The sequence below is a fragment of the Oryx dammah genome, unplaced genomic scaffold, assembly GCF_014754425.2.
Source record: "Oryx dammah isolate SB20612 unplaced genomic scaffold, SCBI_Odam_1.1 HiC_scaffold_16, whole genome shotgun sequence".
In the NCBI taxonomy this organism is placed as follows: domain Eukaryota; kingdom Metazoa; phylum Chordata; class Mammalia; order Artiodactyla; family Bovidae; genus Oryx; species Oryx dammah.
The window spans coordinates 45,769,045-45,782,312 of NW_024070200.1; the positions used below are offsets into that span (position 1 = coordinate 45,769,045).

Consider the following 13,268-nt stretch of genomic DNA (forward strand, 5'->3'; position numbering starts at 1 on the left):
GTTCATGGGGTCGCAAAGAGTCAGACCTGACTGAGCGACTGAACTGAACTGATGATCTTTTCAGTAGTCATGTACAGATGTGAGAGCTGGATGGTGAAGAAGGCAGAGCACCGAATAATTAATATTTTCAAATTGTGATGCTGGAGAAGACTCTTGAGAGTCTGTCAGACAGCAAGGATATCAAACCAGTTAATCCTAAAGAAAATCAACCCTGAATATTCACTGGAAGGACTGTTGCTGAAGCTGAAGCTCCATTACTTTGGCCACCTGATGTGAAGAGCTGACTCATAATAAAGACCCTGATGCTGGGAAAAACTGAAGTGAAAAGGAGAAGGAGGCAGCAGTGGAAGAGATGGTTAGATAGCAGCACCAACTCAGTGGACACGAATCTGAGCAAACTCTGGGAGATAGTGAAGGATAGAGATGCCTGGCGTGCTACAGTTCATGGGGTTGCAAAGAGTTGAACACATCTTAGACTAAACAACATGGTACTCATAAACAAAACTTTTAAGATAACTGTTGCTGGGAATGGCCACAAGGCTGCTGGATTTTATAATACCCAACTGTGGTTACTCTGGAAATGAAAGCTTTAAGAGAGTCTTCATTCAGGGCTGTAATTTAATGTGGAATGTACCTGAACAAATATCCAGAAGCTTGTGTGTTCTTCCCTAGCTTTCTGTTTTAAATTAATCTTTATTCTATATTGTAGTAACAGTGATATACAATGTGTTGTGGGTGACAGGTGAACTCAATGTGTTTTCAGTTTTACATATATATATATGTATTCATATTTGCATTTTTCCCCATGGAATTCATTACAGTGTGTTCATAGAAATCCTTTGTTATACCTAGGTCTTTGATGGTTACCTTTTTTACATGCAATGATTGTATTTGCTTACTCTAAACTTCTATTTTATCCCTTTCCATTTGCTTTCTCCTTAACAATCAGAAGATTGTTTTCTAGGTCTCTGAGTCTTCATGTTTCTCAGTGAATAAACTGGTGGGTGTTTATCAATTCCAGCTATAAATGACATCTAAAGATATATATCTTTTTCTGATTTTGAGTTTCTTCACATTGTTTGATCATCCCTAGTTTTATCAATGTTCCTGAAACTCACATTATGTCATTTTCTTCTGGCAGAGTCATGTTCCATTGTATACACAGGTCTCTTTTTCTTTATCCAGTTATTTCCCCATAAACAACATGTTTATTTCCATTTCTTGGCTGTTGTAAAGTGCAATCCAGTGCATGCTTGGTTGCACATGGATTTCAAAATGTTTTCTTCTCAAATATTCCTTGGAGTGGTTCTGCAAGGTCTTCTAGTAGCTTTATTTTTATTTAGGTGTGTTGGATGCTCAGCCGTGTCTGACTCTTCGTGACCCCATGGTTTGTAGCCCACCAGGCTCCTCTGTCCATGGGATATTCCCGACCCAAGGATCGACCCCGCTTCTCCCCTCTCTCCTGCATCAGCAGGCGGGTTCTTTACCACTAGCGCCATTAGGGAAGCTCTTTTGGTTTATGGACATAATGCAACTCAACTTACTTAAACATCTACAGTGGTAACAAGTGCTGCCATCTGCTGCTTCACCAGTTTTTTGCAGTCTTGGGCTTTTCTCCACTGTTTGCTCTCAGCAGGTGAGAGAAAGAACTCTTCTTGTCATTTCCTCTGATAGAGGGTAAGGTACGTCGCGCTATCATTTCCCATTAAAAGAGCTGCCTGAGTGACTCCTGTGCACCAGGATCTGCACTGAGCACTTGACACACATTCTCCATTGTTTCTTTTTTTTAATATAAATTTTTTTTTGATTGGAGGCTAATTACTTTACAATATTGTACTGGTTTTGCCATACATTGATATGAATCCGCCACGGGTGTACACCTGAACCCCCCTCCCACCTCCCTCCCAATACCCTCCCTCTGGGTCATCCCAATGCACCAGCCTGGAGCATCCTGTATCATGCATCGAACCTGGACTGGCGATCTATTTCACATATGATAATATACATGTTTCAATGCCATTCTCCTGTATCATCCCTCCCTCGCCCTCTACCAGAGTCCAAAAGACTGTTCTATACATCTGTGTCTCTTTTGCTGTCTCACATACAGGGTTATTGTTACCATCTTTCTAAATTCCATATATATGTGTTAGTATACTGTATTAGTGTTTTTCTTTCTGGCTTACTTCACTCTGTATAATAGGCTCCAGTTTCATCCACCTCATTAGAACTGTTTCAAATGTATTCTTTTTAATGGCTGAGTAATACTCCATTGTGTATATGTACCACAGCTTTCTTATCCATTCATCTGCTGATGGACATCTAGGTTGTTTCCATGTCCTGGCTATTATAAATAGTGCTGCGATGAACACTGGGGTACACGTATCTCTTTCACTTCTGGTTTCCTCCATGTATATGCCCAGCAGTGGGATTGCTGGGTCAGACGGCAGTTCTATTTCCAATATTTTAAGGAATCTCCACACTGTTCTCCATTGTGGCTGTACTAGTTTGCATTCCCACCAACAGTTGACACACATTCTCATTTGCCTCTCATGACATCATACGAGAAAAGTACTATTATAAGACCCATTTCACAGGCCAAGAAATTCATGTTTTAAAAGGTCAGTAAGTGGTGGGAAGTCGAATTTAAACCCAGGTCTATCTCCCAAGGCATAAAGTTGGGAAACTATTTTGCTGAGTCCCAAGAAAACATGTCAACATTTTCAAACTTTACAATAAGACCCTGAAAGACACTTGGCCAATCTGTATTTACTGCAAAATATGAGCATTTTCTATTTTTTAAAAAAGTTTAATTACTCCAGTATCTATCCTACAAATTGTGATAATTTATTTGAATTATCAAATGGTCCTTCTTTAGGCCCACATAAGTAGTACTTTAATTTACAAGAAAAGAATTTACCTGGAAACAGACAACCTTCAGTTCAGTTCAGTTCAGTTCAGTTGCTCAGTCGTGTCTGACTTTGCAACTCCATGAATCGCAGCACGCCAGGCCTCCCTGTCCATCACCAACTCCCAGAGTTCATTCAGACTCTCGTCCATCGAGTCAGTGATGCCATCTAGCCATCTCATCCTCGGTCGTCCCCTTCTCCTCCTGCCCCCAATCCCTCCCAGCATCAGAGTCTTTTCCAGTGAGTCAACTCTTCGCATGAGGTGGCCAAAGTATTGGAGTTTCAGCTTCAGCATCATTCCCTCCAAAGAAATCCCAGGGCTGATCTCCTTCCGAATAGACTGGTTGGATCTCCTTGCAGTCCAAGGGACTCTCAAGGGACTCTCCAACACCACAGTTCAAAAGCATCAGTTCTTCAGCACTCAGCTTTCTTCACAGTACAACTCTCACATCCATACACGACCACTGGAAAAACCATAGCCTTGATTAGACGGACCTTTGTTGGCAAAGTAATGTCTCTGCTTTTCAGTATGCTATCTAGGTTGGTCATAACTTTTCTTCCAAGGAGTAAGCGTCTTTTAATTTCATGGCTGCAGTCATCAATCTTATAGGATATTAAAGAGCCAGATCTTCAAATGCAGTATGTTTTAGACAAATCTTTTCCCTTTCAAGTCCTATCTGCTCCAAACCATCTCCCTTTTGCTTCCCTGTTCCCGTCATCGAAATTCAAAACCTGAAAACTGTCCCTTGAACTAGACTATGCATCATTCCTAAAACAGCATGGTGCTATAGTATCCCAGCTCCAAAAGCTACACGGCTCATTACTCTTGCCTAGTTTGTACACTTGGAAAATCCGTTTTCCGTCTTCTCCATTGGCAAAAGCTAAGACAACATTGAGTTTTTAAATTCAACTTTACTAAAACCTGAAAGAAATTAAAGAGAAAATAGGAACAAGTATAAACATTAATAATGGGTTTTCTGCCATTTGGATCATAGACCACCTCCACTTTTTTTTTTTTTAATTATCTTAACCATTTGCAGTATCTCTTCATGGCTTCCCGGGAGGTGCAGTGGTAAATAGTCTGCCTGCCAATACAGGAGACCCAAGAGTCGTCGGTTCGATTCCTGGGTGGGGAAGATCCCCTGGAAGATGAAATGGTAACCCACTCCATTCTTGCCTAGAAAACTGCGTGGACTGTGGAGCCTGGCTGGCTACAGTCCGTGGATTCTCGAAAGAGTCGGACACAACTTAACGTGTTAGGCAGTAGTTCTTCAGGTCTTTCCAGGAAGAAGGAGTTTTGCTCCCGCCCGCCGGAAGGCGTCGCCCTCGTGCCCGAGCGGAGGCTCAGGCCAACCGGGCCGCTCCCCGCTGCTGCGTGCGCACGCGCAGAGGGCTCTTCCGGCGCCTGGCCGGGATGCGGCTGTTAGGCTGCGGGTTGAGGCTGCTCGAAGCTGGATCTGGTTCTCGGGCTGTCACCCGGCTCTCTTTGGGCGCCGACATGCCTAAGACAGGTGGTGCGACGAACAAGGCCAGTGGCAATTCCCGTGGCCGCGGGAGGGTGGGCCGCAGGAATGCTGGTTGAGGAGCGCGGGAGAGAAGCGGGACACGCGGGTGGGTAGAAGCTCCGCTAACCGCTTGTTGTCTCCGAGTCCCAGGCCTCTTTCTCCCCACCCCATTCGGCTGCCCCGCCGGCCACCAGCCACCAGGAGAGGTCGAGCACCGGCGCCGGGGTCGCGCGTGCCTCTCCCCGAACGGTGACTGCCGCCCCTCCGGCCTCGCTCCCGCACTCCCAGGCTCGCGCTTCGTGTTCCGGCAGCGCGGTGTGGCCTGTACTTCCCTGGGAGGCTCTCGCCAGCGTTCAGTTCCCTTCCCTTCCTCGACTGTCTTCCCACCCCTCCGTTGGGAACCCACCACTTCCTATTTCCCTCTCACTGTCTCTGCAGGGCCGACTCCGGTTGGTTCCTAAGACTCGGATCTAAATTTGCTTCCTGCTGGGAGCTTCCCCGGCGTCCCGAGGCCGAACTGCCTCCTCCTTTGCTGCGCGGTGATGCCCCGTGGGTGTGTGGTCGGCGCTCCTAGCATAGTGTACCAGTCCACAGTCCGTGCCCCTTGAGGGCAAGGGCCATGTGTCCTTATTCATCTTTACTCATCCTTTGCTCCATACCCCTCTGGTGCGCAATTTATGTTTGTTGAGTGGAAAGTTCCTAGTACAGCTTCTGACACATAGTAGTTCTTTAAATCAGCTTCCCAGGTGGCTCAGCGGCGACGAGTTCCCCTGCCAGTGCAGGAGACAGAGCTCCGATTCCTGGGACGGAAAGATCCCCTGGAGGAGGAAGTGGCAACCCACTCCAGTATTCTAGTCTGGGAAATCCTATTAACAGAGGAGCCTGGTAGGCTACAGTCCACGGGGTCGCAAAGAGTCGGACACGACTGAGAGACTTCACCTGGCGGGCTACGGTCCATGGGGTCGGAAAGAGTCAGACACAACTTCGCGGCTAAATAACAATAAGTGCTTTAAATACCAGTATTGTTCCTTTTTTCTCCACCCTTCCCCCCATATAAACACTTCCAGCCGTGTTTGTTCACAGACGTTTAACTTGTGCTGCTTGAAATACAAAGATAAATAATGAATAGTCGCTGCCCCTGAGGAATGGGAAATGCAAAGGACCGGCTCTAAGGTTAACCAAGGCAGGAACAAAACAGTGGGGTTGATCGGGAGCCTTTGTGGAAGGATTGATTTGAGCCGTGAAAGATGTTGGAAGACCATTCTAGATGACCAGAAATCCCTGGACATGACTAATCAGCCTAATTTGCCTTGGTTAAGGGTGAAAAGGAATCCTGGAAGGATCAAATGCGTGGGAAAGTGTTTTGTAAACTGTGAAGCTGTAGTGTGGTTGTTGTTGTCGTTTTAGGATAAAAACCAGAGCAAGGAACCAGAGAGACCACTCCCTCCCTTAGGTCCTGTGACAGTTGATCCTAAAGGCGGTGTCAGCATAGCCATCCATGCCAAACCTGGTTCCAAACAAAATGCTGTGACAGGTATACTTGGACCCTGGGGTAGGGATCTTGTATGAAGGACTCAGTTGTCCCCTGCTCCATCCTTCTTTTGCCTTAGTTTGCTGAAAATTTATCCTGTATGGTCAAGTGTATTTTTCACGTCTGCAGAACTCTGAATTCTAATTTAAAGGTATAATCTAGTGCTTAAAACTGAATATGTATATCATATTTAAAGCATACCAAGTTAGATGATGGAGAAGGCAACGGCACCCCACTCTGGTACTCTTGCCTGGAAAATCCCACGGATGGAGGAGCCTGGTAGGCTGCAGTCCATGGGGTCGCTAAGAGTCGGACACGACTGAAGCGACTTTGCTTTCACTTTTCACTTTCATGCATTGGAGAAGGAAATGGCACCCCACTCCAGTGTTCTTGCCTGGAGAATCCCAGGGATGGGGGAGCCTGGTGGGCTGCCATCTATGGGGTCGCACAGAGTCGGACACGACTGAAGCGACTTAGCAGCCGCAAGTTAGATGAAAAACCACTAAACACTGTCCTTTTTTATATTTTATTAGCCAATATTGTGGTGATCAGTTCAAAATACAAATATTGAATCATTATGTTGTATACCTGTTCTATGTCAATCATACCTCAATTTTTAAAAAGGTACTATAGAAAGAACTTATACAGAAATGTATGTAGCCTAGATGATTCTTAGTTCGTCCTATTCCAAAAGTAGAAAGATGTTTTGGTTATTTTTTAATGATCATTGGTCCAGGGAGGGAGAGAACCTGATGATCGACACCTGTGTGAGCTTTTCAGTCCAAGCTATACAAAATATTTCTGGGCCCAGTTCTTTCATCTGTCAGATGAGATAGTTGGCCCGTTAGAAGCTTTTAAGCTATTCCCTGGACCCCAAAAGTTGCCTCAGGGTTCTCTGTGGTGGGCACAGGTGAGGGAAGCAGAGAGTACTCCTGAGGAACTGTTGACATTTGCTTTAAATGTTGGAATTTCAGGGGAAATTGAGTGGAGGATTCTGATTGGGGGAAAAAGTTTGAAAAGCATTGATCTGAGTATTTTTGATGGTCTTTGTCACCCACTAAAGCTCTGTATTCCAATTTTTTAAATATTTTGAAAACAAGACCTCAGAATTGGGGTGCTGGGCCTGGTTTGTGCTTATGGCCATGTTAGCGTAGCTGTGTGTTGGCTGTCCCCTCCTTAGCCAGCATTTTCTAAGCAGTCGCTGTGGACACTGTCTCTACATACTGTTGGAATACCATGTTTCATCAGATACAATTGGCCATCAACTGTAAGGTACACACGGTACTTTATGTACCAGTAAGACACAAAATCCACATCAACTAAACGTTTTCTTTCCCTTCTGTTGTAAGATAACACCTGGATTTCAAAGATACTAAAATGTGAAAAACTGCATCATAAAATCAGTGACAGGATAGGAGAAGGGTGGTTCTACTGTCTCATTCCTGTGGACTGTGGCCACGTTTACACAGGCGAGATGAATGAGTGTGGAAATGCCTGGGTAACCCCAAATGTCGGACTAGCTCAAGCTCATTTGCAAACTGCTTTGAATATATACTCCTCTCAGAAATGACATGGAGGACTGCAGGCAGGTTGCTCTTTATGAAGGCTGTATTGATGAGGAAGCCTGAAGCACTTCAGAAAGCAGTGTTCATTGTCCTGGATTTCAAAGCATGAATTCAAATTTATTTTTGAATCACAACATCACTTTCTAGCCTTGTGACCCTGAACACATTACTTCTTGGTTCCAGTTTCCTCATTTGTAAAATGGAGATGATAAACTATAGGAATAAAGTTATTATTTGTAAAGCCCTTAGATATGTTTGTGTGCCCTTAAACTTGGTGTAAGTGCTATGTAGCTGTTAACTAAATAAATACATTTAAAAAACATCAGAGAGGCATTCCACTGAGGTGAACCTAATACAGTGCTTCCACTTCCCTGATGAGGAAGCTCTGAACAGCCCTGTACAGTCTGTGAGCTACCTCATTCACTCACTTCTCAGTGACTGCTGGGCTAAAGCCCAGCTCCCCTGACTCCCTGCCTGGGGCTCTTCCTATCAGACCAGGTGCAGTTTCCAGCTCCTAATTCCAGATTATTGCCCAGGATTCGGTGGGCCCACCTTGGTCAGCAGGTGAAAACCAATTTTCTTCTCTGGGTTTCTGTAATGGTAGTGGCATGTTTATGTTCCCTTAACTGTGATGAGCTTCGTCATTCTTCATTCAGCAGTTATTCACTGAATCCCTACTATATGCCAGACAAATGCAAACGCTTTTACAAAATATCCCCACGTCATGAAGAAAAGGAACTTTATGAGGATCTGTTCTCATTCCAGACGTGACAACCGAGGCTGTGAGTGTAGCCATTGCAGCGCCTCCGACAGAGGGAGAGGCTAATGCGGAGCTGTGTCGCTATCTTTCCAAAGTCTTAGAACTCAGGAAGAGTGATGTGGTTTTGGATAAGGTAGGACTCTCTTTCTCTCTCTCAACATCTTTGAGTACTACATCAGTCATTACTTTTAAAACACCAATTTTTTTCTTTTCAAAATAATTGAAAAACCAGTTGTTTTTAACTCTTATATACATTTAATCACCAAAAATCTATAATTCTTCCTAGTCCCCTTCCTCCCAAATGCCTTAGTCCTTCTGAGTTCATGCCTGTACCTGCTCTGTCAGATTAAACTTGCTTGTCTCTTCCCTCAACTCATCACCTTAGTAGAAATGTCTAAAATGGTTCTTGTTGTTTATAATCTCCATTAGTGAGTCCTTCAAGCACATCTGGTCCAACATGTCCTCGCTTACTGGGAGACACTCATTAAAGAGATGGCTCATATGAAGCCATTAATACTTCTACACTAGGAGGGTCTGCACTAGAGGTGGTGGGAAAAGTCACCTGGGAATGATTTCTAAAACACAGGTTCCTGGGCATTACCCCAGACTCACTCAAATAGAATCTGCAGGAGTAAGACCCACCAAGCTTATATTTCTTCCAGCTCTGCTTGTTTTCCAGTGCTATATTCTGTAGCTCCCATCCAGGATCCAGTGGGCACTGAGTCATTGATTAGTAGGCTGCCCCTAAGCATCCATATGATCAGGCCATGCCCCTCCGCATCTCCTCAGCAGGTCGTTTCTGGTTTTCTGCCAGTGCGCATGCTCTGACGTCTGCCTAAAAGCCCTCCCCATGCTTCCACCTGTGCAGCTTCTACCCATTTAGATAAATACCTGCTCAGAATTTACTTTCTTTAAAGGATGTTTCTAAACAAATCCTTATAGTTGTCTTAATCGGTTGTGGGATCATAGCACTTGGATATGTGGTCACTTTTTGTTTGGAATTTTTCAGAAATGTGTAACAGTATAGAAAATAGCAGTCCTATATTTAGAATTATTTTTAATCAAAATTTATATTAAATTGCAATATTTGTTTTGGTAACTTAAACAAAAGTATTACTTGAAAACAGAATATTGTACGTCCAGATTCCATACTCATTTTGAAAATCCCTAATTTTTATTACTACAGAATTGACGTATGAAGGTAAAACTTCTGGGGAATTGTAAAAAAAAAAAAAAAAGAAAGAAAGAAAAAAAGTACTGAAGCGGAATCTGTTTTTGGATAGACCAGAAATGGCTAGGAGAAAGCAGCACTAAGCTACCAGGAAAACTAGCCCACCTGTGACAGCCCCACAAGGACACGGTGGCATATCCTCAGCAACTGAAGTCTGCTGTCACTAATAGCATTAGAAAGTTTAGTGTGCTTTCCTGACACCAGTTTTTCCTTTTGGTCCAGGGTGGTAAATCTCGTGAAAAAGTGGTGAAGCTTTTGGCCTCCACACCTCCGGAAGAGATCTTGGAGAAATTGAAAAAGCAAGTTGAAAAGAAATAAAAGCAAGAAACGAAAAGTACGTCCTTGAGAAACTTTTTTTTATTGCTAATGATGGAGAGACTGTTAAAATACACTTAAATACATAGAATGTGTAAATATATTTAATAAGAACAGGACTCAAAAAAGAAGTATGAAGATTAAAAGTACTGGACATGGAACTTAGGTTCTCAAATCCCTGATCCCAAACAGCTCGGGACATGTTACTCTGTTTTCACAGAATTACAGAGTACAGAACTGGAAAGGATATTTAGGATGACCTGATTTAGCCCCTTTCATTTTGTGATGAGGCTTCTGACTTCAGAAGTTGAGAGTATTCAGGATCACTTGGTGCAAGCTGGCAACTAGAACTTAGATCCTTTGGCTTCTAGCTGAATGCAGTTTATCCTGGTTGTAAATTAAAATGGTAATATTTCCACAGCAATTACTGGAATTCTGGGGACTGCCTTCTAATCCAGTTTAAAAGTGACAGAAGAAACCTGTCACACTGCTTCATAGTGTCACTTTATATTTTAAAATGCTTATGTAAATGGCTTCCCTGGTATCTTAGCTGGTCAAGAATCCACCTACAATGCAGGAGACCCTGGTTCGATTCCTGGGTCAGGAAGATCCACTGGAGAAGGGATAGGCTACCTACTCCAGTATTCTTGGGCTTCCCTGGTGGCTCAGCTGGTAAAGAATCCGCCTGCAATGCAGGAGACCTGGGTTCGATCCCTGGGTTGGGAAGATACCCTGGAGAAGGGAACAGCTACCCACTCCAGTACTCTTGCCTGGAAAATCCCATGGATGGAGGAGCCTGGTAGGCTGCAGGCTATGGGGTCCCGAAGAGTCAGACACGACTGAGCGACTTCACTTTCACTTTTCACTTTCATCCATTGGAGAAGGAAATGGCAACCCACTCCAGTATTCTTGCCTGAAGAATCCCAGGGATGGGGGAGCCTGGTGGGCTGCCGTCTCTGGGATCACACAGAGTTGGACACGACTGAAGCAACTTAGCAGCAGTAGCAGCAGCAGCAGCAACCCATTCCAGTATTCCGGCCTAGAGAATTCCATGGATTGTGTAGTCCATGGGGTCACAAAGAGTCAAACACTTTTGAGCAACTTTCACTTTTATGTAAATGCAACATTTTTTTGTCTTTTTAAAATTCTGTTGAGCATTTTGTTAAAAAGTAAGAACAATCAAGACTTGCAATTTAGAGAGTTCCCTGGCAGTCCAGTGGTTAGGACTCAGCACTTTCACTGCCACGGCCCAGGCTCAATCCCTGGTCAGGAAACTCAGATCTCATGAGCAGAACACTACCAAGCAAAAAAAAAAAGATTTGTAATTTCATGTTAATTTTCCTCTTGGATGGTAACTCCAGTCATCAAATCTGTTGTCCTTATGAATCTCCTAAGATCTTCAAAAGAAGACAGAAGATCTGGAAACTATTTTCAATACTTGTGAAAGCCTGTCCTGTCAGAAGTCATATCTATGTTGAGGCTTCAAAATCTAATAATAAATATCTTGTTTTTAAATGTTCAATACAAACTATAGTAATTAAGGTAATCTAGATAAGTACTAAATTTGCTGATGGAAGAGTTGATTTGCAACTTTCTGCTTTGTCTAAATCCACTAAAAGGACCAATAATAAAAATGATGGATGGTAAAAGAACTGGGAGCCACTCATCCAGTACAACTTATTTTGTTAAGAGGAACCAAGGACAATCAGTGTGGTGGCTCATCCGAAATCAGAGTAAAGGGCAGGGCACAGGTTGCACTCAGCTGCCTTCTCTTATGCCATCTGCCCCCAGATGTGCTCTGCTTTACGTGGTCTTGGCTTCAGAATCCTTTCTGTTCTTTTTCAACACTATTTTGGTGTGTGCACTACAGGCATATTTTTACTTGTGGTCTTTACATGAATCCTTGTTTGTTAGGGTGCTTTCCCTGATAAGTAACAGAAACCTAACTCATCTGGCTTAAGCAATGAAGGGATTTATTAGCTCATATACCTGAAAAGTCTCAGAGGCAGGGTTTACTTAGGGGTTGGTTTGACTCATCAGCAGTTCAGTGATGTCATAAAGGACCCACCTGCTTTCCTTCCTGACTTACTTCAGCAGTGCCAGCTTTACCCTCAGGCCCACTTCCTTCTTGGAGGCAAAAAGGCAGCAGTTTCAGGCTTCTTATCCACCTATCACCCCCTCCAGTAGGAAAAAGGGCCTCTCATAAGAGCTTTGGTATTTCTTTTCCAAAAGTTCTCCATCAGCTTCTCCTTGTATCTCAGCCCAGATCAGGTCACACAAAGTTTCTAAACCAGCCCCTATTGTCCGGGAATGCCAGGTTGTAACACAAGCTGCCTAAACCAGTGACTAATAAGAGTTACTCTCACTGTTTTACACTAATCAAGGTCCATCCTAGAGCTGGAGATAGGCTCAGCCTAAACAGAAACAGAGGAGAAAGCAGAGAAGGGGAAGTACTTGAGTGCAAATTAGGAAAAGTTACAGCAATAGGAGTCTGGATAGGAGTGACAGATATCCACCACAATCATCTATCTAAATAGCCGTATTTTAATGTAAGAATGTTTCTGCCTAGTCACTTTTTTTTGAGAAACGCACAGTATCTTTTGAAAAAAGAACATCCAGTCATCAAAAGCGGTTGCCAGAGGTAGGAACTGGTTCAGGAGCTGTGTTTGGGGACATGATTTCCCTTTCTTCCTCGGCGAACAAGGTTGCCTTTAGCAGTCTGTGCTCTCCTGACCTGCACAGGGCTGTTCCCCATTAATAACAATCACAGCTGAGGCCTGGGCCCCTTGACCTGATGTGAAAGTGCAGTTAATGCAGCTTTCTTCAGCTGGACCCTGTTCTTCCTCCAAGAACGTTAAGACAGGCCCAGTGACCTAGGACAAGGATACAAGACCCCCAACCCCTATAACGTCAGAAATATGATTATAGCTCTGCCTTCCCCCCGTTAAATTTAAGTGACTGCTGTGTTTCTTGTTCTATCTGTTGTCCTGAGGGTCCAGCCTTTCAGGCAGCCCATGAACAAGGTCTGAAAGATACTTTTCCAACTCTGGTGGTAATATCATGGTGGTGGTCTAGCAGTGCCTATGTAATCTATCATCTGCACTTTAATACATGATAATTACTCTTGCAAAAATGATTTAATTAAGAATAGTAAATTAATAACTTGGGTTCCTGCTGCTTGCCAGACACTGCTAGGTGCTTTGTCTACACTACACTGACCAAATTGGAGGCAGAAACAGGGAGCTTGAACTCCCAATGGCCGTGAGCTCCTCCTCACTAGTTTGCCACCTGGGGGATGGAGAGAACCAGAGCATGCGGGTGGCACCTTTACAGTGCTTAAAATTCCAAAAAGCTAAAGACTCACTAAAGAGCCTCTTGATGAAAGTGAAAGAGGAGAGTGAAAAAGTTGGCTTAAAGCTCAACATTCAGAAGACGAAGATCATGGCATCTGGTCC

The 13,268-nt window shown here is 43.8% G+C and overlaps 1 protein-coding gene across 1 annotated transcript; it reads left to right on the forward strand.

Moving 5' to 3' along the window:
* Nucleotides 1-4,285: 4,285 nt before the first annotated feature.
* Nucleotides 4,286-11,471, forward strand: CUNH15orf40 (chromosome unknown C15orf40 homolog). Its single transcript, XM_040257542.1, has 4 exons — nt 4,286-4,434; nt 5,819-5,945; nt 8,273-8,400; nt 9,721-11,471. The coding sequence occupies exons 1-4, from the start codon at nt 4,321-4,323 to the stop codon at nt 9,814-9,816; spliced, it is 465 nt and encodes a 154-aa protein (XP_040113476.1). The 5' UTR covers nt 4,286-4,320; the 3' UTR covers nt 9,817-11,471.
* The last annotated feature ends 1,797 nt before the right edge of the window (nt 11,472-13,268 follow it).